This window comes from Malaclemys terrapin, chromosome 4 (assembly GCF_027887155.1).
Source record: "Malaclemys terrapin pileata isolate rMalTer1 chromosome 4, rMalTer1.hap1, whole genome shotgun sequence".
NCBI classification, from domain to species: domain Eukaryota; kingdom Metazoa; phylum Chordata; order Testudines; family Emydidae; genus Malaclemys; species Malaclemys terrapin.
The window spans coordinates 91,952,310-91,975,025 of record NC_071508.1 but is presented as its reverse complement, the minus strand read 5'-3'; the positions used below and the strand labels follow the sequence as shown (position 1 = coordinate 91,975,025).

Genomic DNA, 22,716 nt, shown 5'->3' with positions numbered 1-22,716 from the left:
TATAGCCAGCCTGAATTGATTAGCTTCAAGTTCTAGCTATTGGATCATGTTATACCTTTGTCTGCTAGACTGAAGAACATTCTATTGGATACAAAATTTTGGTTGCCTTTATGCTTGTAGGTAGTGAATGAAACAGTGAGGAGCTGGCAGGTGAAGCACATTCAAGTTATGAAGGAGAGTCACTCTAGCATCACTGCATCCCGCTAATGTGACAGTGAGATTAATACATTGATATATGCATCTAACCAGAAAGGGGCAAGCAGACAATGGGGAAGAGTCTACACTACTGTTGGAAGCTTCACCTTTGCATTTCCTGACTTAACTGTCCACCTTAAAAAAGCATTAACAAAGCTTTTTGACCTAACTTCCTAGGCTCTTCGAAAATATAATTTTCAGCTGATTTTCCTCAAGTATGCAATGTTAGGAGGATCATCTCTGTTAAATCAATTCCAATTACTTTTTAAAATCAAGTAAAGGCAACAGTCCTCACTGACAAAAGGATGTCCGTGCCAAGTTTCAAGCTTCAGTCTTTGTTGTAGCAACAGTGTCATTGGAATTTTTCCACCACCTCTCCTATAACTTAAAAAAAGGAGGGATTTTGTTCAAACTTTCCAAAACAAAATTAATTTTCGAGCAGTGACAAAGCATGGAAAATATCAACCTAAATATTTAATGCTCCATAAAAGCATGAGCATGTGAAAACAAGGGATCAGAATTGAATTTTTTCTGTAACCTTTGCTAGTCAGAAGCCCCTGTATTCCATAGTTTTGTGGCTGTGGAATCCACGCCAGACCAAAGCAGTGTGCTCCAAAATTAAAGCCTCCATTTAAAAGGGACAACAACTTAAATGCCAACATGTTGCTATTGTACTCCTAATCATTTTATTAAAAAGAACCAGCGTGTGAGCTCAGGCCACAATCCTAACACCTTTCCAGCTCCTGCCCATTGCTGTAAGCCCCAAATGATCCCTACCTAGTGACTAAAACCTCCAGCAGCCCTCAATAAACTTAATCATAGAAGCGGAGTTGTCAATAAAAAAAAAATCTTTGGCATATAATATACCGAAGATATGGGGAGAGTGTAAAATACACTGAAACTAATACAGGTTTTATTGTATTAATTAATACAACCTTCTATGCAGGTTTCCCACTGAATTCAGTACAAACCTCTGATTTGGTTATTTAACTGAAGCTGCTGCAGAATTCCCAGCACTCCAGCAACAGAGTGCCACAGAATCCAGGAACCACCCCTCCATCCACCTTGAGGTTCAGTTCAGTTTGGCAGAGAGTACCGAGGACCTTGACTACAGCAGGCACTACCGGCAACTGCTACAATAGCCCTGAACTGACGGAATATCACCTTCAGTCCACGTAACATTTAATGTTCTACATATTGGATTTCTTCAGCAGGAACAAAGAACTTGCCAACTAAGAAAGTACAACTGCCCCACAGGAAAGAGACAGCTAGAATGCCCAATGCAGAAAGGGAAGAATAATGACAGTGACAACATCCCAGTTTTGGGAATAAAGTGACTGCCAAGTAGTGTGCCTAGAGGTTACCTGTTTGAGTGGCACTCCCAGGGCTCTCAAGGTGCTCACATGCTCCCCAAAAACTGCCAGCCGCAGCTGAATGCTGAACCGCCTCTGCAAAGGAAGGAGAACAAAGGCTCCAAAAAGGGGGTCACCGAAGGAGACTCCTTCAAACTGCTCCAGAACACTTATATAGACGTCATGGAATGATGCCAAGCCAGGGAGAGGGGCATCCAATTCCAGGGAGTCCAGGACTTTGGGTTGGCAATAGAGAGCAAGAAGGGCAGCTGTGTAGCAATGAACAGGTCCTTCCAGGAACAGGTCACCGCCTGTGAGGAACACACACATAAGCCGTGCCAGTTTGGCAGCAGCTGGGATGTTCTGAAGTACTCTGGCACGCCACGTTTCCAGGAGCAGGACCCACTGCAGGTTCCGGGTCACAGTGTTCACTAGATCAGGTGGAAGAGTGTTCAGTACAGCCCCCCGTGTCTCTGCACTGGTCACTTTGTTGTAGAGGCTGATAAGAGGAAGGAATGGCCAGTCAGAAGGTAGGATGGGCCCTTTGACTTCAGGAAGCAGCAATGATTGGACCAGGTAAGTTCGTCCTTGGTAGGCTACCTGGGAACGAGCAAGAGCAGGCTCCAAGTGAACAAACTGAGAGAGGTAACAGGCACGAATGAAAGGGAGATGCTGGTATGATTCTCCCAGCAACACACCGCGGCGGGGTTTGGGGAAACCTGCGGCCACTGAGCCAGGCTGTGCCAGCTTTGTGCTCGTGCCCAGATGTAGGATATCAGAGAAATCAGCTGCTTCTGGCCCTCCAGTTTTCCCTTCTCTGTAAAATAAAGACAAACATAACAAATATTGGTACTTAACCCCTGCTCGTGCACAAACAAAAATCAGACTGTGCGCCTCTATATTTCCTTTCCAAAGTCAGGAACAATGGAGTACCCAGCATCACTGAACCCATCTATGGCTCCCAGCTAGCATGACATGACACTTCTGGCATTCCAGATGCCATTGGCAGGTCACTGCTGTGAGGAAGATCACATGCTCTCAGCTGGCAAGAGCACAGCCCATTGCCAAAAAGAAACACACACACCGGTAGAGTTCTTGCTACTCTTAAGGGAAGCAATGATCTTTGGAAACTCGCAGTGCCGGATGAAGTGCCAGCAGGTGTTATCTGTCTAGGTAGATAACAAGCTTGGCTCCGCAGTGCTGTCAGGGCACTGATGTGAGAAAATACACACTGCAGGAGCCCCATTTGCATTGACAGGGCAATACTCACTCTGCTGGTTTTGCAGCTGGCTTTGATAAGGGATTGAGAGAGAGATATGGTTTAGTGCTTAGACTACAGGACAGAGAAATCAACCCCCCCAAGATCTAATCTCAGTTCAGTTACTGATTCCAACTACAGCTTCCTTAACTGTTAGATGGAGACTACTGGGAAGGCTGTTGTGGAGGATTAGATCATGTTTGTAAAGCGCTTTGAACACGAAAAGAATTGGAGAAGTCCGAAGTATTTTTAAAGTGGGTTCATCCAGCCTCTTCCAGGGATGTTCCATTGCTCCACGGCAAGCTACAAGGAGACACTCAGAAGCAATACACGGCCCAACTATCCCCATTGCCAAACACTGAAAGCCTCACATCTGACACGCTCAGTCTCCACTAGTTTGAGGTAGAAAATATCTGTGGTTACCGCTTAAACCTTCAGCTTTACCACACTGGAGCAAACTGTGCAGGTAGCTAAACGTTAAGGGTGAAAGGGAGATTTAGAAAGGTCTTTCAATGGGGGGCAGAGAACAGTAGTGGGCAAGATTTCCATCTGCTTCACAGATCTTACCAAATCTTGACTCAGCATTGGTGCTTCGCTGCTATCAGGAAGGTGAGACCACTAGATGGGGATGGAAGGACACCTGCCACTAAGAAGAGGGGGAAAGCAAACCGTCGTGTCTCTCTCATTACCAGTGTGCTGGAGAGAAACCTGAAAGTCATGCCTCCAGCCTTCACCAACAGGTCCCATTGCAGAGGAATGCACAACGGTGTCTGTCTTCACTCAGGCCATACATGTCTACACTGCAATTAGACATCCGGGGCTACTTCCTTCCAGCTGACTTGGGCTCGTGGGGCTCAGGCTAAGGCTGTTTAACTACGGAGTAGACGTTTGGGCTTGGGCTGTAGCCCAAGCTCCGGGACCTTCCCACCTAGAGGTTGGGTGCCAGCCCAAGCCTGAATGTGTACACTGCAATTCAACAGCCCCATAGCCGGAGTCAGCTGGCACGGGCTGTGGGTTTTTAATTGCAGTGTAGTCACACCCATAAACGAGAAAATTATAACTACGATCGAATGTAAGAATCCATTTTTTCCCTTCTTTTCCAAGAGATTTCCCACATCCCAACTACAGGCACGGAATGAGGTTCTTAAGGGGAAAAAAATGCAAAGCTTACGGAATGAATTCTGGATTAAAGGCGAGACCCAAAAGGAGCTCATGAGCCAGATGCTCACTCCCTGGCAACAGACGGCTTAACAATGTCATGGCAACACAGTGATGGAGCGAGGCGTGCTGAGCGTAATCCGGACAAATGCCTGCCTGCACAGGAAACAAAAACCCAACAGATGAAAACATTGCAGCGTGTCTCAAGGAGGCAGTTACAATAAGTCAGAGGGGCAGTTAGCTGGCCTGGGGGCATCAGTGGAACATCAGTTAGATGTTGAGTCAGAGCACGGGAACAGCCAGTTTTCATATGGAGATAGTTTTCCTTCCCTTTTTGTCTTAGGCCTTTAGGTAGTGTTTCTGTACATTAATAAAACAGCCTCTGTGTTCAAGTCCAGAGGCAGCTGACTTTCAATAGTGGCTGAAAGGATTCCTGCAGTTACAGTCTGCAAAGTGATTTGGGATCTAAGGCTCTGTATAAGTAACTGTAAAATTATGATAGTTTTGGCTAGTAGGTGAGTTGGGCCGTCAGAGGCAAGACAAAGACCAGCTGATTCAAGAATTAGTTGCCTGCCTGATATGTTAGCTGGTAAGGGAGCCAAGGGTGAGGCTAGTTGTCGGGGTAAGAATGATTAAGGTGCTGGGGGGGTTACCATTTTCTGAGCCAATGCTAGCACAAAGTATTGCAGATGGTATTCATGCCGCAGGATCCAGGCAGATGAAGGGGTTATGGAGGGAGGTCCGGTGGGCCAGCTCTGGAGCAGGTAGTCCTTCAGACCTTTGAAGTCTAGCACAGAGGTGTACTGTAGAACCAGAAATGGAGGCAAATACCATCAACCACACCCCATTCAGGGAGAGAATCCTCTCCCGTATCTGTCCCTTCATCCCCCACAGAGAATAGCCGTAGGGGTATTCATATGCACTCAGATGACCTGATGAAACCTCCCTCCTCTCCACTGCAGTAAGAGGCTCTACTTCAGAGATTCCCAGTCTTCTGACTTCTTTACCTTGCATACATCCAATCACAACCAAGCCTCCTTGTATGAACATCAGAATCATCTGTACCAGATCCCACAGTGCTTCAAAAGAAGGCACATGGGGAAAATCAGCACAATGGTTTACATAGCTTCTGTTGTTATATTAGGAGGATGCAGCTGCAAAGTCACTTTAGCAGAAGACCAGAAAGCAGATTTGAGGTGGGCCTGTACCATCATTTTCTCTCCAGCAAAGTAGAGTATGGTTTGGGGGATTTCTGTCATCGCCGGTTCACATGCATTTGAATTTACTCACTGCCACTATTTTTTCATTCACAGAAATCAGAGTTAGAAGAAACCTATTAGGTCACACAGTTCATCCCCAGGGAGCTAATATAGAGTAAATCTCAACACAATATATTCTCCAGTGCTTTAGGCTACTTTTAGATGTCTCTGGCCATGATCTTCTGCTTCTTTAAGGAGATTATTCCACAATGTAGTGGCTCAGCTGGAAGAAAGGATGGGTATCAAGAAAACCTAAGTGTCTCTTTCTTTAATTTCTTCCCTTATTCCAGTTATATCTCCTTTGACAACCCTAAACAATTATTCTCTACCCCTACTCCACGGTGTTTAGATTATTCAAATATTCAGGTATATCCTGCACCTTAGCCATCACTTAGCTGAACTATAAATGTTTATCTGTTCTGATCTTTTCCTATAAATCAGTCCTTTGAGCACTGTGATCATTTTTTCGCTAAGTTATTTCCAGCATCTCTAAGTCCTTCGGGTACTGAGTATCCCACAACTGAACACGCTATTTGAGGTGTCATCTCACAGGATCTGAATAGAGAGGAGACTCCTTGCCACCAACTACTTTGTTTTCTCTTCAGCAAAAAGAAACTATTGTTCTGCATAAGTTACCCTACAGTATTACCTTTGAATCATGTGTGCAGTTCCTACCCCCTTGCTGGGCTGTCACTCATGCAGCATTCATAGCCAGAAGCCAACACTCACCTTGCTGACCAGCCCTTTATGGATATGGGTGACGTTGTTGATGAGGAAGAGGAGGGCAGTGAGGAAGGGGAAGGGTGACTTGGAGCCAACTAAACTCATCTGCGATTTCCCTCCAGTGCAACTCAAAGACACAATGCTGGGGACAGACTCTGGTGCTGGGGAACAGGACAGGGGATTGCATAGAGCAGAGCACGGCCTGTGTGAAGAGAGACATGGAGATCAGGTCATGGGCACTCATTTCACTGACAGCTTTGGTAGTAAGTTGCAGATAGAATCCCACATCTCAGAAACACCCATACAATAAACTGTAGCCAAATGGAGTATCCGAGGGATTGCGTGCATGTACAATACCCAGCAATATGGGGCATTAATTGGCGCTGTTAGGCAGTACTGCAATACCAAATAATGTAACATGTTGGTTCTAATGGATTCCAATCTTTTGCTGAACTGTTCACAGAGTCCAGGAACACGGAGCACAAAACCCCATCTCTTATGTTGTGCATTCAGAACTACTAGCCATAGATACCCAAAAAGACTAACATTTTTCCAGAGGTAAGCGTGACCCAAATTGTCAAAAAAAATCCTACCCACAAAGACTGAGGAAGCCAGCCCCTACCTAGAACACAAGAATTGGAAAATATGCTGGATTTTTCAGAGTGCCTCCTCACACATCTCTGGTGTGCGAGAAGTGAGCGCTTCGGCATTCTCTCATCCCTTTAAAATAAATCTTCATCTGTAGAATTTTGTTTAAGAAGGCTGTTTGCACATCACCCACCTTCCAAACTGATGGATCACAAGGGCACATTCATGACACAGAATTGCTAAGCTCAGCACTTTCAGCAGAGTAGGAATTTGTAACGCTCTTAAAACTACATTTTTCACATATTCAAGGCACATGCTAGGGGGTTTCTTTATTTTTATAAGAAATGTTCTCAGTCACACAACTGCGCCTCTCCCTGCACTGCTGCTCAAACAGGTTAGAAATGGGATTGCACCTAACTTCTCAAGCTGTAGCAGCAGTCTGGCTTGGAGTGGTTTTACCTGAGCAGATCCCACATTCTGTGCATGGCAGGCTGGCTGAGGAGAGGCAGCAGAACCTCAGATGTCAAACGCTCCACTTCCTCCAGGCAGTCAACTGGATTTAGTGATGGCTGCATAAATCATTGAAAAAAAGGCATGTCTGAAGACATTCTAATGATGTGAACAAACTATTCTTGGGGAAGAGACAGCTAGATTTATCTCCCTCCCCCCCCCCCCCCCCCCCCCCCCGCTTTTGTTTAAAATAGCTCTTTGCCCTATACACACAGATTTTTGCTTAGCGATGATACCATGGGTTACAGTAAGTTGCTACAGGTGGATAAGCCTCCCACTACACCAATGAGACCCCAACGTGCTGACCTTTCCATTAAACACACAGATACAAAATTATGTGGTCTGTTTCAGGACTGAAGGACTGCAATACAACACAAGAGCTAATGTAACTGCCTTGCTATTTAAAGGTGGGTAGCTCTAGTGCAGTGTTATCAAAGACTTCAAGAGAATCAGCAGCACACAAGGAGATCAGTTTAGCCACGGAGGCTGAATAGTTCCCAGTATGGCCAAACATCATCCTAGATGAGCAATACACATGACAACATTTTACACTCCCAATGCAGGGCCTTTAGGGGACCTTTCCATTTCTCCTGCCCTCAATAAGGAACACTTGAGATTAAAGAAGCATTGCAGAGAATTTTGCATCTCCTTCACCTCACCAGAATGCAGTCACCCCACAAAGAACAAACTAAATCCCTCTCAAGAAAGAGACTTCAGCTGATTATTCAGTGAAGTGGAGATGCACACCTCAGTTCTGCGCCTTCTAATGGGCATGGCACAAGGAAGCCATGATAGTCACCACTGTATGATTGCTACTGAGACAGATATGACAATATCCTTCAATATCCCAGACAAACCTTATGGAATTAAGTATTTGAAGAGTCCATTGTATTAAAAATGCAAATATTTTTGTACTAATGTGGACTATATAGAACTTCTTAAGGAGGAACACAGGATTCATGCAATTTCTGGGAAGTACTGGGGACTTCGAAGGACTTTTGGGGACAATACGCGTGAAGTGGATTGCCTAGAAAACACTTGGGGTCAGGGGAATGCAAACGATCCACCTTGAAATCCATCCTTTTGAAGCTGCACCTTGAGCAGAAAACCATTGTTTAGCTGATTACCTATTCATGGTCCCTTCAAAGGCCCAAACCAGATAACTGAGTAACTCTCAGAGTCACGAGGGTTCTTATTCTGAGCAAAGGGTCTTATGAACTTGAAGCTACAGGAAAACTCCTGCACGGGGGTTTGAAGCATTGTTGACCTGTCAGAGGCCTTGTTGTTGGAGTGATCTCTGGTAAGCTTGTTAGCCATGCGTATAGGTTCTTTTATTGTTTTCTGTATGTTTTCTCTGTAATGCTTTTACCTTAAGAGTAAAATGTGCTTGCTTATACAGAGCCTGTGTGGTAATTGATAACTAGCAATTACACTGTCTACTGTCTCTAAAGAGAAGGCAAAAGAAGTCTGCATAGGCAGCCTGTCTTTTGTGGGGGATATCATAGTATAGTCAGGGGACTGTGCAGCCTGGAAATACCCTGGTCAGAAGGGAGGAAGAGACATGTCTCCCTCCAAGAGAGGCAACGTCTGGGGAGCTAGATGAGATGCCCTTGCTACACCACAGAAGGGGAAAATAAAGGTGCAATTGCCGTGAACTGTGACAATAACAGACAGATTTTCGGACCAGCCAATTAATGTCTTGCATATTTTTTCACCTCATGTAACCACAAGAACATTATTGGGGGTAAATAATCTTTGTGCCGGCAGAGTCTTACACACAATTTTCTTTCTTTCTAAAGGAAAAAAACATTCTAGAATTAGAATTCAAAGTTCTAAAAAAAATGATTTCCAAATATTCCAGGACTGGACAGCATAAATGTCTGACAATGAGTGCTAGAGATGTCAAACACTAATGCCACCAGTTCAAATCCAGCCCCAAGTTTGTAGCAGCTGAAAGTCATTAGCATCTTTTGGCTATTTGGTGGCCTATCTGAAGTGAGCTTCAAAGGTCTCCATCCACTTCCTAGTGGATAAGTCTCCACACCACTTGAACTGGCACTACAGTGCACATGTTTTGGGCACTCTCGGAGGGGGCATCAAAGACTGACTGGCCAGAGATACCAAATTATCCCACACCCTTAAGAGATATTTCTTCCAGGTCAGGGTTGAGGCCTTTTGGCGGGACAGTGCAGAGGATGCTTACACTGTGGTTGCCTCTCTGATACTTTTTCTGTGAATAAATGTAAGATGTCAGGCTGATGTATTTTGAGGCTTGACACATTTCAGAAAATTCACTTTAAAGATGGTCATATACCATGCCAGTTATTGGGTTTCTCTCCCTGTCTTTACAGAACTTTACCTCAAATGCCCTTTGGGCAGCAAATACACTCATTTTCATTGTTCCTATACTCCAAATACTGATGGGATGACACTCAGTCACAGGGAAAACAGGATTGTGGGCACTGCTGAATGTGAAGGACATTGGCAGTTCAGCCAATGGTTGCCTGCAGTTTAAAGGCTGGCCAACCTGGATTTAAGGACTGGCGATCAGTGTATAATCCTCAACATGCTGTCAGCTACATTTCCTTCTAACTTGCTCTCATGTCAAGCCTTGCTTGGAATTCAGGAGTTAGGAAGAAAACACACAGGCAGGTAACATGGAAGGATGTCCTGGCTCTGTAACAGGCCTTACCTGTTGGCTGCAAATGCTGTAGTAAACCCCCAAGTAGATGATGTATGTTGTTGTAAGAGGCTGGAGAGCTTGCCAGGTTTCGAGTCGGGATATTTCCTGGACAGACCTCCTCAGATTGGTCTCCAGGAAGGGTCTCAGGCCTGACACCTGATTCCAGGTGACTGGTGGAGGAGGAATCTGCTCTCCATCTCCTGGACCACTGCTGCAACGTAACAGAAGGATGACATGGCAAGGGGGAATTTCTCAGCAAGAATCTTATCCTTGAACCATCACAGCTAAAAACAGGCTTTCCAGTTATGTGCAGTCTTAAAGACTGGCAGACACTAGGGAAAGGTACCAGCTCAGAGCCACCACAAACCTGCCCAATCTGCCTCATGGATGTACACTATGCCAGCATTATGTGTGTCTGCCTCTTAAAAAGCTGCTAGTAAACTGCTGGTATGCCTTGAGCAGATGCCTTTGTGGAATGATCTGTAACAACTTCAGATCTCCCTTAAGGGGCCTCCAGCTAATTCAGAACGTACCAGTATGTGTTAATATTCTCACCCAATCCTACTGACCCTACCTGCATTCCCTTCTACTCATCTACTTTAAATTTATCTGCCCTGCTGACCCAATCACCCAATTTGGATAGATGACTCTGGAGCTCCTTGCTCTCTTTCAACCAACCATCTTCAGGAAGTTCTACTGCTTCGCTGTCTACTCTTCCTCTACAGCAGCAATAAATATTAAGACACTGGACTCAATATTGATTCCCTGGGGGAACCCATTATTAATTTTTTTCCCCCCACTATGAGATTTAGCTATTTACTCCCACTCATCCTCATAGAAATAAAGAGGAAGGAGACAGACAGTAATAGCCTGATATTCAGTAAAATAAGGGAGAGCTGTGGCGAATACACACAGAAGAATGGCAGAATGCATTGCCAGCTCATGGAACAATCCTCATGGCAAAAAACTGGGACGGGCAGGAAGCAGATGAGTAGCAGTGGTGAGGAATGTAGTAAAAGGTTTAGCTCATTCCCCCTGAGGAACTTTGATATGGTCTTGAAGTGAGGTGTCTTATCCCTATGGAATTTGCAAACGAGAATACTCATGTCATTGTCAAGTTAAAATTCATATACCTTTTCCTCACATATCTCTTTCACTCAGAGATTCTGAAAGGTGAAGGAATTTCTAAAATCTAATTTGCTTTCCACCATTCACTTTCTGCACCTCACTCAGTTTGGATCAGTGATGTTCAACCTGCGGCCCGCGGGCCACTTGACATCCTCAGGGCCATAGAGATTATATTGGATGCAGCCCACAATGGTAAATACGTTGAGAGCCACGGGTTTGGACAATAAAATGAGGCAGGTCAGTTTCACTTTGTTACTGCTCATCAAGTGCCTGGTTCTCACATACACTAATGAAAGCTGTTGCAGCTGAATCTCCAACCCTTACAGGGAGCAGTCAAAGGGAATCCAAAAGAGGCATAAATCTTGCTTTTCATTAAAAATAAAACCACCATGGAATAGGTTTATTTGAGTGGCATTTTATGGAGGACCAAACGCTGCTTTATTAATGATGCCCACTTCCCCTCACCAGTCCTCAGGTATTACTTTTTAAACTACAGCTGACCAGCACCACTATGGGAATTCACTTAAGAACATAAGCCATATTGGGTCAGACCAAAGCTCCATCTAGCCCAGTATCCTGTCTTCCGACAGGGCCAATGCCAGGTGCCCCACAGAGAATGAACAGGTAATCATCAAGTGATCCATTCCCTATCACTCATTCCCAGCTTCTGGCAAACAGAAGCTAGGGGACACCATCCCTGCTCATCCTGGTTAATAGCCATTGGCGCACCTATCTTCCAGGAATTTATCGAGTTCTTTTTTGAACCCTGTTATAGTCTTGGCCTTCACAACATCCTCTGGCAAAGAGTTCCCGAGGCTGACTGTGTGTTGTATGAAGAAATACTTCCTTTTGTTTGTTTTAAACCTGCTGCCTATTCATTTCATTTGGTGCCCTCTAGTTCTTGTGTTATGAGAAGGAGTAAATAACACTTCCTTATTTACTTTCTCCACACCAATCATGATTTTATAGACCTCAATCATATCCCCCTTAGTCGTCTCTTTTCCAAGTTGAAAAGTCCCAGTCTTATTAATCTCTCCTCATAGGGAAGCCATTCCATACCCCTAATAATTTTTGTTACCCTTTTCTGAACCTTTTCCAATTTCAATACATCTTTTTTGATATGGGGCAACCACATTTGCACACAGTATTCAAGATGTGGGCGAACCATGGATTTATATAGAGGCAATATGCTATTTTCTGTCTTATTATCTATCCCTTTCTTAATGACTCCCAACATTCTGTTCGCTTTTTTAACTGCTGCTACATATTGAGTGGATGTTTTCAGAAAACTATCCACAATGGCGCCACAATCTTTTTCTTAAGTGGTAATAACTAATTTAGACCCCATCATTTTATATGTATAGTTGGGATTATGTTTTCCAATATGCATTACTTTGCATTTATCAACATTGAGTTTCATCTGCCATTTTGTTGCCCAGTTTGAGAGATCCTTTAGTAGCTCTTCACAGTCTGCCTGGGATTTAACTATCTTGAGTAGTTTTGTATCAGCTGCAAATTTTGTCAGCTCACTGTTTACCCCTTTTTTCTAAATCATTTATGAATATGTTGAATAGGACTGGTCCCAGTACAGACCCTTGGGGGACACCACTATTTAGCTCTCCCCATTCTGAAAATTGACCATTTATTCCTATCCTTTGTTTCCTATCTTTTAACTACTCCTGCACTGGTGACCTTCAGTATGCATAAGCAGCACTCTCACCTGTGGAGTGATGGGAGGACAATAACCGGGTCCTCAATGGGAGAAACTAGTGTTCCTGGGAAAGTGCTTCAATGATGCACTTTTTAAATTCAGTTGACTACAACTTTCATTACACAGAAGTACCAGGTACAGGATAGATCAACTCTGTCTCTAATCTCCACATACATCCCCATCTCTAGTTACTGTCTTGTTCCTCCTTATGTCACACCCAATGCACTAGATAACCTACTTCAGCTACTCTCAAAACATGTGTCCTTTTGCAGAATTTCTGCAAAACCCAGTAACATCTTTGGGACAGGGATCCTGCTTTCTTCTATGTATTGCACACTGTTGAGCACACTGATGGTACCTCTGGAAAACATGACTGTTAAGAGGATACTGTCACATAAGTCATGTTTGGAGCCTAAACTATCTAAAGTGAAGGTTAAACAAAATGGAAGGGTAGGCCATTCTACATCCATGCTTCTGCGATGGTACTGCAGACAATACCCTGGAGAGAACTGGACAGTGTCCCTTTAAAACCACAACTGACAGAAAGTGACAGGCCTACCTGCTGAGCCGGGCCTGAAGCTCTGCCGTGCATCCTGCAGTTTGAGTCACATGGGTCAGCAGGGTGACCACAGCTGTAGCTCGCTGGATGGAAAGTGGAAATGTGGGGTTTTCCTGGCAATCACTGAGCAAGTGGGGCAGGGACTGGAGAATCTTCACCAGCGCGGGGTAGAGATCCCTGCAGTTTGTGATGGGGAGGACGAGTAAAAGAACAAAACCAGGAGAATGTCATTCCAAGCTCAGCAGAATGGGAATGTTCAATTAATGCAAAGCTCTTCCTGATAGATAGGGCAGTGTCCTAGCGTGACACAGTATTTATACCACACTCACTGCTCTAACATTCAATCACCTGCCCAAAGTAACATAGGTACAGACATGCAGCTTTAAGGAAACCTCTTCGATTTCTCTCCCCACTCCTCCTCCTTGGCATTAAGATTTTTTAAAAAGATAATCCTAAACTTCCTGATCTTAGTCTATGGGTTTGGAGTACTGGGGGATGGGATGTTGTGGAAGCATTATTATGAAGCAACAAGTCTCCCACCAGGGCCTGAAGACAGTGAAATTTCCTATTATCCTAATCTCTTCTGAAAGGGAGCTCCACAGCAAAGCCCTGCCACTGAAAAAGCTCTGTCCTCCACTCCTACTAACCGCATTCCTCTGGGGAACAAGTCTATGGCTGCAGGATAGCACAGTTATCAGAAGAAGATTGTAGATGAAGAGAAAGAGTTGATCCCTGAAGTAGCCTGGACCCAGCCCACTAACGACCTTGAAGGTCAGGTACAAGGACAGAGAATTTGACCCTCTACTGGATTGAGAGCAGAATGCAGTCAGTAGAGCACCAATTTGCATTGGCCTGTGTCGTTTAGCACGCATGCTGCTGCTTGTTGGACCATTCAGAGCTTTCGTACAGATGTCAGATTCATTCCTAGGTCTGTTGCAACAACTGAGCCTGGAGGTAATGAATGCATAGGCCACCCATGTTACATGAAAGAGCTTAATCCAGTTGTGAACAGCTGGGAGAGTGGGCATTTCTTGTCACGTGGAGAAGGAGTAGCATGATGCTGGTGCTAATACTCATTTAAACAAGGGAGATCATGAAAGGATGGAAGAAGCTGAGGTCGCAACAGAGAACTCAATGGAAGCTAGGTTTTACAGCGCCCTGGGGAGGCTCCACCGATCCCTGCAATTACCTGCCCTGGAACAGGCAGCTCATTCTCTTCATTACACAGACACTGAGTCCCCATTTCTCCAGGTTTGGGCCATACCTGTAGAGATCACAGGACTGACCGTAGCCAGCAGCCACAGCCCACAGCCGGAAAGCCTCGGTGCTCAGCCTTATGGCTTCCTCCCTGCGCAGAGGCAGGTCCTGGGGATCTTCAGCTATAAACCGACTCAGTCGACTCTTCAGCTCTAATTTATTAAGCTGGAAAGAATAAGCAGACAAATAAAGTAGTAAGATGTGTGTCTTCTTTGGGACTTATCACTATAGCCCCATGCACTGATACAGCTGCAGCCTCCATTCATAGATTCGAAGGCCATAAGGGACTATTGTGATCATCTAGTCTGATGTCCCGTATAACACAAACCATAGAACTTCCCGAAAATAATTCTGAGAGTGGCCTTTTAAAAAAAAACATGCAATCTTGATTTAAAAGTTATTGGTGATGGGGAATCTACCAAGACACTCTGGTCCAATGGTTAACTACCCTCACCATTAAAAATGTATGCCTTATTACCAGTCTGAATTTGTCTAGCTTCAACTTCCAGCCACAAAACTATGTTATACCTTTCTCTGCTTGATTGAAGAGCCCATCATCAAATATTTGTTCCTCACCTACGTACTTACAGATTGTAATCAAATTACCCATTAATCTCCTCTTTAAGATAAATAGATCTAATTCCTTGAGTCTGTCACTATAAGGCATGTTTTCTAATCCTTTGATCTTTCTCATGCCTCTTCTGTACCCTCTCCAATTTATCATCAACATCCTCCTTGAATTGCGGGCACCAGAACTGGACACAGTACTCGAGCAGCGGATGCACCAGTGCCAAATACAAAGGTAAAATAACCACTCTGCTCTTACTCGATTCGCCCGTTTAAGTATCCAAGGACTGCATTAATCCCTGTTGGCCACAGCGTCACACTGGAAGCTCACATTCAGCTGATTATCCACCATGATCTCAAAATCATTTTCAGAGTCACTGCTTCTCAGGATTGGTCCCCCATTCTGTAAAGATGGCCCCCAATCTTGGTTCCTAGATGTATACATTTACATTTAGCCATATTAAAACACACATTGTTTGCTTGTGCCCAGGTTACCATACAGTGATGTAGATCACTCTGTATCAGTGGCCTGTCCTCTTCATTATTTCCCACTCCCCCAATTTGTGTGTCATCTGCAAATGTTCTCAGTGATTATTTTGTGTTTTTTTCCAGGTCACTGATCAAGATGTTAAATAGCATAGGGCCAACAACCGATCCCTGTGGAAACCCACTAGGAATACCTCATTCTATGATGATTCCCTGTTTACAATTACATTTTGAGACCTATCAGTTAGCCAGTTTCTTATTCATTTAATGTGTGCAATGCTAATTTTAATTCAACCCATTCTAAACTCCCCTTTATAATCATACAGCTCATTGTAACATTTAAAGCTATTGGTTTAGTTTGTGTTACATTAAGGTTCCATTTATAAGGGGTTAATAAATGATCAATAGATGTTACGAACATGCTATAGATGTTATAAGCAACCCACTGTGGGACTAACATTCTATAACAACCAATTAACCTTTTATTAAAAGCCTACTAATCCTTTATAAGCCATTTATAAATGAAACCTTAATATAAAAGAGTGACCTAATTTCTGATATTTGGTGGTTGTTCAAGAGGTTTTCCTCTTTCAAAATGGGGTCTCTCATGTCTGTTTTATTACTTTATTTGATAATGGGCTCTTGCTCTCTTGGAAATGTTCATGTTTTAGTTTAGTTTCTTGGATATCAATCTACTAGGAGCCTCTATAAATACTGAATTGAAAACTCCAAGAGGTGCCTGCTGTATTATGATGGGTACCTGCCAGCCATGATGACTTCACACGCTGCCTTGCATAACTGACTTCATTCGTTTTTCTGATTGGTTGTTGGAAGTGAGGTCATCAGTTTAATGGGCAAGGATGCTCCCAACACACGTCCACACACACACACACACACACACACACACACACACACTTGGCCTCCTATGAGGATTGTCTGACCTTAAGAGACATCTCTTAACAGTCAATCAAATTATGTAGAACATATGCATTTGGCAGCATACAGCTGAGACACACAGAGCTGGAGGGGCTGGGAGTTACACTGCTAATACACCTCTACCCCGATATAACACAAATTCGAATACAACGCGGTAAAACAGTGCTCGGGGGGAAGGGGGGGGGGGGGAAAAGAGGGCTGCGCAATCCGGCAGATCAAAGCAAGTTCGATATAACACGGTTTCACCAACAACACGGTAAGATTTTTTGGCTCCCGAGGACAGCGTTATATCGGGGTAGAGGTGTATTTTAAGTGTTTGGAAGCCAGCTGCTTTTCTTCATTCCAGAGATGGATTCAAATCAGAACCCAGAGCCAACCTTCCCTCCACATGAACTCTGGGTCCAACTCTACAGCTTAGACCCATCTCTAGTTAATTCCCTCCCTTTATTTAGAAAAGAAGGCATACTAAACCAGTGCTTCCACTTCTGCCCCTTGTGACCAGAAAGGCCATGCTGAATCATACTGCTTACCAGTCTGGCTGTTGCATTCCTCCCCCCAGATGCCAGGACTCTGATTAACTTCATGGCGGTGGCACACGCAATGCCATGGAGGCTGGTGAGCAAGTGGCCTGGTTCAGCTGCCCGGGGATCCCACTGGATAGGGAGAAACTCTCTAACGATGGTCTCAATCAGCCGAGGACAGGCCAGGAGCTGTACAAATGCAAGCAACACAGACATTGACTCTCAGGGCAGGAAAGCAACTCTGGCAGTTTGATTGTCAGCAGGAGCAAGTAGCACAACAATACTGACACAGTCACCCTATCCCCTCTTCATTTCTCCATCTTCTTCCTCACCATTCCCCCTCCTCACCCATCACCCTCTTCTCTCTAATCTTCTGCATAGGTGGGTACCTGACTGCATGCTTCAGAGGAGTGCCTTGCTACCCGGGTGAGAATATCCAGGATGTCCAGAACTACAGCAGGGACTGGTCGCACCACCTCAAGGATGTACCTCAGCCGATGAAGAAACTGTGTCTTCAGAAGCCCCTGCAAGACAAAGAAAACAAAAACAAACCCATCACATTCCTAACATTAGCTCTACACACAATGTTCATGCTACAGCTGCTGGAGAGAAAGCCCTATGAAATAGGTGTCTATTTAGAAGAACAGATTTAAAACCATCCTTTGTTTTAAAGGGAGAACTCTCCGCTAAGAGCAGCCAGTGTGAAGACAAACAAGTATAAGTTGGGATAGAGAGAGAAAGAGCAACTGGACTTTCACATGGGATCAGACCATGCACATGAGGGATCCAAACCCACATGCTTCAGCACATAAGCAAACTACTGACTGAGGGGGATATGAAGACATTTCCGCCATAATAGACAATTATGAAATAACATGCCTTTACAGGTTCTCCCACCTTCTTCTGACACAGCTGAAACTGACCATTGATCCCTGTCTAGTCTAGTATCCTGTCTCTGGCAGTGGCCAGAACCAGAAACTGAGAATGGACAGTTAATCCCATTTTATAGGTAGGAAAACTGAGGCACAGAAAGATTAGGTGACTTTTTTAGAGTTAAACAGTGGGAGATCAGAGTCAGTGTCAAAGGCAGGAACAGAATCTGAAGTTCAAGTGACATTTATTCATTTTTGGACCTGGAAAGCAGGCATTTCCAAAAACATGTGGATTACTACTCCTGTTTTATGGTAACATCTTGGTGATCTGTTCTGGCATTTAATATAAAATGCACTTGCAATAAAAATAGAGGGAACTGAATTTCAAAGAAGCAGCAGATTCATATGGCTATGATATAGCCATGGAGGCGCATAGAATGGACTTGTATCTTGAAAGGTCCCCAAATCATCTTCCTTTAGTAAAAGTCACTATAGGAGGATGCAGGCTTCTTAAATCCCTCAAAATTGCACCTTCCAACCTCATTCATGGTCATCCTCATGCTCTACTTCTTGTGACCGCAGCTCTATAAATGTTCTGTAAAAGCATACCACCATCTTATGCACATTGGACATGACCCTACCACTGCAGTCGTCATGTTCCCAACTGGTGCAAGTCTGCAACTTGCTGGGATTGTCTAAGTATCTCCTAGTTTGTTACAAAAATCAAATCAACAGACGTTAAGAAGCGGCCGTAATTTTTGGCACTGGAAACAGTTTAATATCCTCTCCTCAGCTGTTTTTAACAGCCATGTTTCTGCTCATCAGTTGTCATCAGTATCATGTTGAACACTCCTATCTTAGCTGTCACAAAGACATCCATCCAGTCATACAGACCTCTGAAGACGCTAAAATGCCACTGACAAGACCAATCGAACGTATGATTTCTTTGGTTATAGAACCTCCTGCTATCAACCGACTACTCGGATAGATAAAACAGTTCAACCATTCAATGTCACTGCCATCTACATGCAGTATCGGCAGGTCATTCATTTCTGTTTTATAGGAGGCATGCATAGCTTTGGTTTTATCACCATTGGTCTTAAATCCATAGATCCTGAGTTTTTCGCAGCTCTTCCAGCATTAATTGTAGTTGGTCAGTACTCTCTCCACATAAGGCAACATCATCCACATACGAGATCTTCTAAAGATGAATCTTTAAAATTTCAGACCTCCTACTTTGGCCTCAACCAGCTTTGTCATCAGACAGTCTATTAGAACAGTAAATAACACTGGGGAGTGAACGCACACCTGGCACACCCGATTCTACCAAAAAAATCAAACTAATACAACTGTTGACATGCATACCTCTAAACATACTGTGGTACAACTCCACCACTAGACACACTCAAACCTCAGGCATCCCATACTTGCATAGCAGCACCCTCAGTGCTGATTGATGCACTGAGTCAAGAGTGGCCGTAGAGTCTATAAACACAATCTGAACTTCCTCTTGTCACTCTAGTCGTTTGTCAATAACATTCCACAAAGCATATATAGCATGGATTGACCTGTATGGAAACCACACTGGTTGTCTCTCATTTTGTACAAGCTGATCGCTGTCCTTTTTTTAAAAAGGGATGAAGCAACCCTTTTCTAATCTTCTGGAATGTGATTGGTTTCCCAAACTTTTAAGATAACTAAAAGCTGGACCTCCACTCTTGAGCAGTTTTGATGAAATATTGTTAAGATGTTTGTAACTGTTGGATTGCAAACAGCATTTCCTTTAATGTCACTGGCCTGTTTCTCCTGGGTTCATTTTTAGATTAAGGTTGCAGCTAACATCTTGTGGGCATCCGTTCATTAATTCACAAAAATTCATGTTAGTTCAGATTAGTCATAACACCACTTGAGGACAACAATCACATCAGCAGGATTTGGCAGTTATACTGATCTGAGACTGACCAAACTTTTCATTCAGCACCACAAGCTGAGTTCTCCTCTTCTTTGATCCTGGACTCGTTACTACTCATTTAAACACACTGCCAGTATCTCTGAGTAGAACAGAGATCTAGCTACCCCAGAGCTGCTCAGTATCCCAGAGAAACAGAATAAAATGGTGACAGCTGAACACAGCCTTAAGCACTTGGGTCAAAATGCTATAATTGAGGATTTACATACCACAGTGAGCAATGGTGGCCATACTATCATTACCTAGAAGGTTGGCTCTGAGATAACAAAAATGACTGTGTTTCTAGAACTCATATCAGTGGGACAGGGATGAAGAGAAGTGCATGGAGAATTCACATTAAAGTTGTAAGTGTTTAACTGCAAAACGCAAGCATAAGAGGGAGGTGAATGAATTATTAGGTGGTCTCACTTAGGTGACATGCCATAAATGGTGGTGACATCAAGGTCACCAATGTTCCATAAATCACATTGGAATTTCAATGTACAGGTCCATCTAGCAAGCTTTAACAGCACATACAGCCTTCATGCAGATATGGTTTTGCTGCCGAGATTCTAGACATAGCTACGGGTTTACCTTTATGACATCATACCGGGCCACATCTGGATCTGGCTTGTTTTCAACCTTTGATTTTTTCCCTCGTGTTTTTTCCATTAGAGTCAATTCTTCCTCTTCCTCCTCCTCCTCCTCTTCACTGTTGGGGGTGAAGGGGAACACAGCCATCCCCTGGTACCATGAGAAAGTCTGGTCAAGATACTCCTGTAAGGAAAAGAAAAGCACATACGTAAATTATAGCAAAGGGAGGGTGGAAAGGGAAGCATTTTAAAAATGCTTTTGAATACAAGCCAGTGCAGCCCAAAATGGGAACAAAAAACCATGGTGCATTCACAGAGCCCAAGTCTAAGCTAAAGGGACCTAGGGAGGATGCCAACCTCAGACTGGTCCAAATTCTACTGAGACAAAAGCATTCTAAACAAATATGCAGGATGGGTAGTAACGGTTTATCTAGTGGTTACCTGGAAAGTGAGATTCTTGGGTTCTATTCCGGTTTCTACTGCGGGCTCACTGTTGACCTCAAATGGGTCACTTAGAGAGGCATTTAAGTTAAAACGTATGTTAAAATAAGAGTTATCCATTTTCTTCTACATTAAACTTTGTTTACTTTTTGCACCTTTCTCAGCTTGGGCAATGAACATATAGACTAGACAGCTTTACTTTTGTTTCTATCCCATTTCACATTCAAGTTCTTCTGCTTTAGAATAAGGCTGTAAATATCTGAGCTTCCACCACTTCAGAGAAATGTTTCCATCCAACCAGACCTGTTTTCCAGTGAATATTTTTTAACTGCAGAAAAACTTTTATTTTTTTAAATGAAAACTAAATTTGAGGCTTCAACTACTTGACAGAGTCCCTTTAAACTCATATCACTTGGTCTGCCAATCAGTAAAACAAAGGTGTGGTGCGGCTTAGTTAATGCTTGTAAAGGTCTTGAACAATCTTGGATGAAAGGTGCTATAGAAGTTTGAACTATTATTAGGCACAAAAAGCAATGCTGAAAAGATGAAGGGTAAACTGTGATGTCAAGGGCTCAGAGAGAAGGCTGGGATTCCAGCTGGAAACCCTGAAATTGGGATCCACTCTTGTAAACTTAGAAGTCAAAAAGCTCTAGATAGATTATTTCAGTCTTCAAATAATTAATAAGAAATAAGTCACCTCCCTTAGGCAAGACCTAATTTATGGATGAAGGGAAGGTTTAGCTAGAATGATAAAGACCTGAAATTATAACAGAGATATTAACAGACCCTTAACTAGGCAGAAACTGGGCACACCTGGAAAAGCTGGAGTACTCCTCAAGAGTGAGGTCATGCACAGATGAAGGTGAAACAAGTTAATGATGACATATTTGTGGAGCATTACCCTTGGATAACAAGTTTTTTGCACATGTAAATTATCTTCCAGCTAATGATCTCAGAGTGCTTGACAATTATTAATAAATGGAGCCTCCAAACATCCCTGGTAGACAAGGCAGTATTGTTTATCCCGATTTGATACAGGCAGACTGAGGCTGTGAGACTTGTCAAAGATCACGCCACGGGTCTGTGGCACAGCCAAGGACACAATGGCAGATGCCCAGTCCAGAGCTCTACACACAAGACCATCCTTCCTTCGTACATCTGGAGCCACCCTCCGAAGCCTGATAACATGAGTGACACACTGAGGATGTTCAAAATGAGAAATCACAACACAGACAGATGCCTTTATAGTGCAATTGTTGGTAGAGTTTCTGGCCTTGCATATGCAAAGACATCATACCAAAAGTCAAGGCGGCAACATTCCTTCTTTTATGGCTCCAGCAGAGAGCACCTTGACTACTACATTTTGCTCTGGGCACCTAGTTACCAGAAACATGTAGACAATTCAAAAGGGAGTCAGAGAAAAAAAAATCATTGAGAGGCTGGAAGGATTGGTTTATGGCACTGTTTCCAATGCCAGGGGCAGGGCCCACCCAGGAGAGCATAAGCAGACCAAGGGATGAAGGAGCAGAGGAAAGAAACAGTAGGGGGGAGGGATAGCTCAGTGGTTTGAGCATTGGCCTGCTAAACCCAGGGTTGTGAGTTCAATCCTTGAGGGGACCATTTAGGGATCTAGGGCAAAAATCTGTCTGGGGATTGGTCCTGCTCTGAGCAGGGGGTTGGACTAGATGACCTCCTGAGGTCCCTTCCAACTCTCACATTTTATGATTCTATGACAGGGAAAGCTACATGACCCTCCATTCACCTCACCTTCCCCACTGGGACTATCCTCCTGTGATTGGAGGAAGTTGCAGGGGACTGCTTGAAAGCTACCTGCTTTCCTTGCCTACTTCAATGGCAGTCCTACTGCAGCCCCCTAGGGGAGCAGCTCCTGGTCAAAAGGCTGAAGATTCAGGCAGCAGGGCTCACCCATGCTCCTTCTGCAGGGTAAGCCCAGCCAGGAGGGCATGTGCG

At 43.9% G+C, this 22,716-nt stretch overlaps 1 protein-coding gene across 2 annotated transcripts in view; it reads right to left on the bottom strand.

The window, feature by feature from the left end:
- RPAP1 (RNA polymerase II associated protein 1) overlaps positions 1 to 22,716 on the bottom strand; it is a 53,892-nt gene that overhangs the window by 5,796 nt on the left and 25,380 nt on the right. For both annotated transcript variants that reach the window (XR_008444829.1, XM_054027280.1), the window contains exons 12-22: positions 20,306 to 20,488; positions 17,281 to 17,415; positions 16,901 to 17,080; positions 14,389 to 14,546; positions 13,125 to 13,301; positions 9,736 to 9,937; positions 6,993 to 7,102; positions 5,952 to 6,147; positions 4,617 to 4,766; positions 3,977 to 4,119; positions 1,560 to 2,364 (exon numbers count right to left, since the gene is read on the bottom strand). Coding sequence is in view for 1 of the 2 variants with exons in the window: in XM_054027280.1 (XP_053883255.1) it covers positions 1,560 to 2,364; positions 3,977 to 4,119; positions 4,617 to 4,766; positions 5,952 to 6,147; positions 6,993 to 7,102; positions 9,736 to 9,937; positions 13,125 to 13,301; positions 14,389 to 14,546; positions 16,901 to 17,080; positions 17,281 to 17,415; positions 20,306 to 20,488 (2,439 nt within the window). In the remaining variant the exon portion in view is untranslated. The remainder of the gene's footprint in view (positions 1 to 1,559; positions 2,365 to 3,976; positions 4,120 to 4,616; positions 4,767 to 5,951; positions 6,148 to 6,992; positions 7,103 to 9,735; positions 9,938 to 13,124; positions 13,302 to 14,388; positions 14,547 to 16,900; positions 17,081 to 17,280; positions 17,416 to 20,305; positions 20,489 to 22,716) is intronic.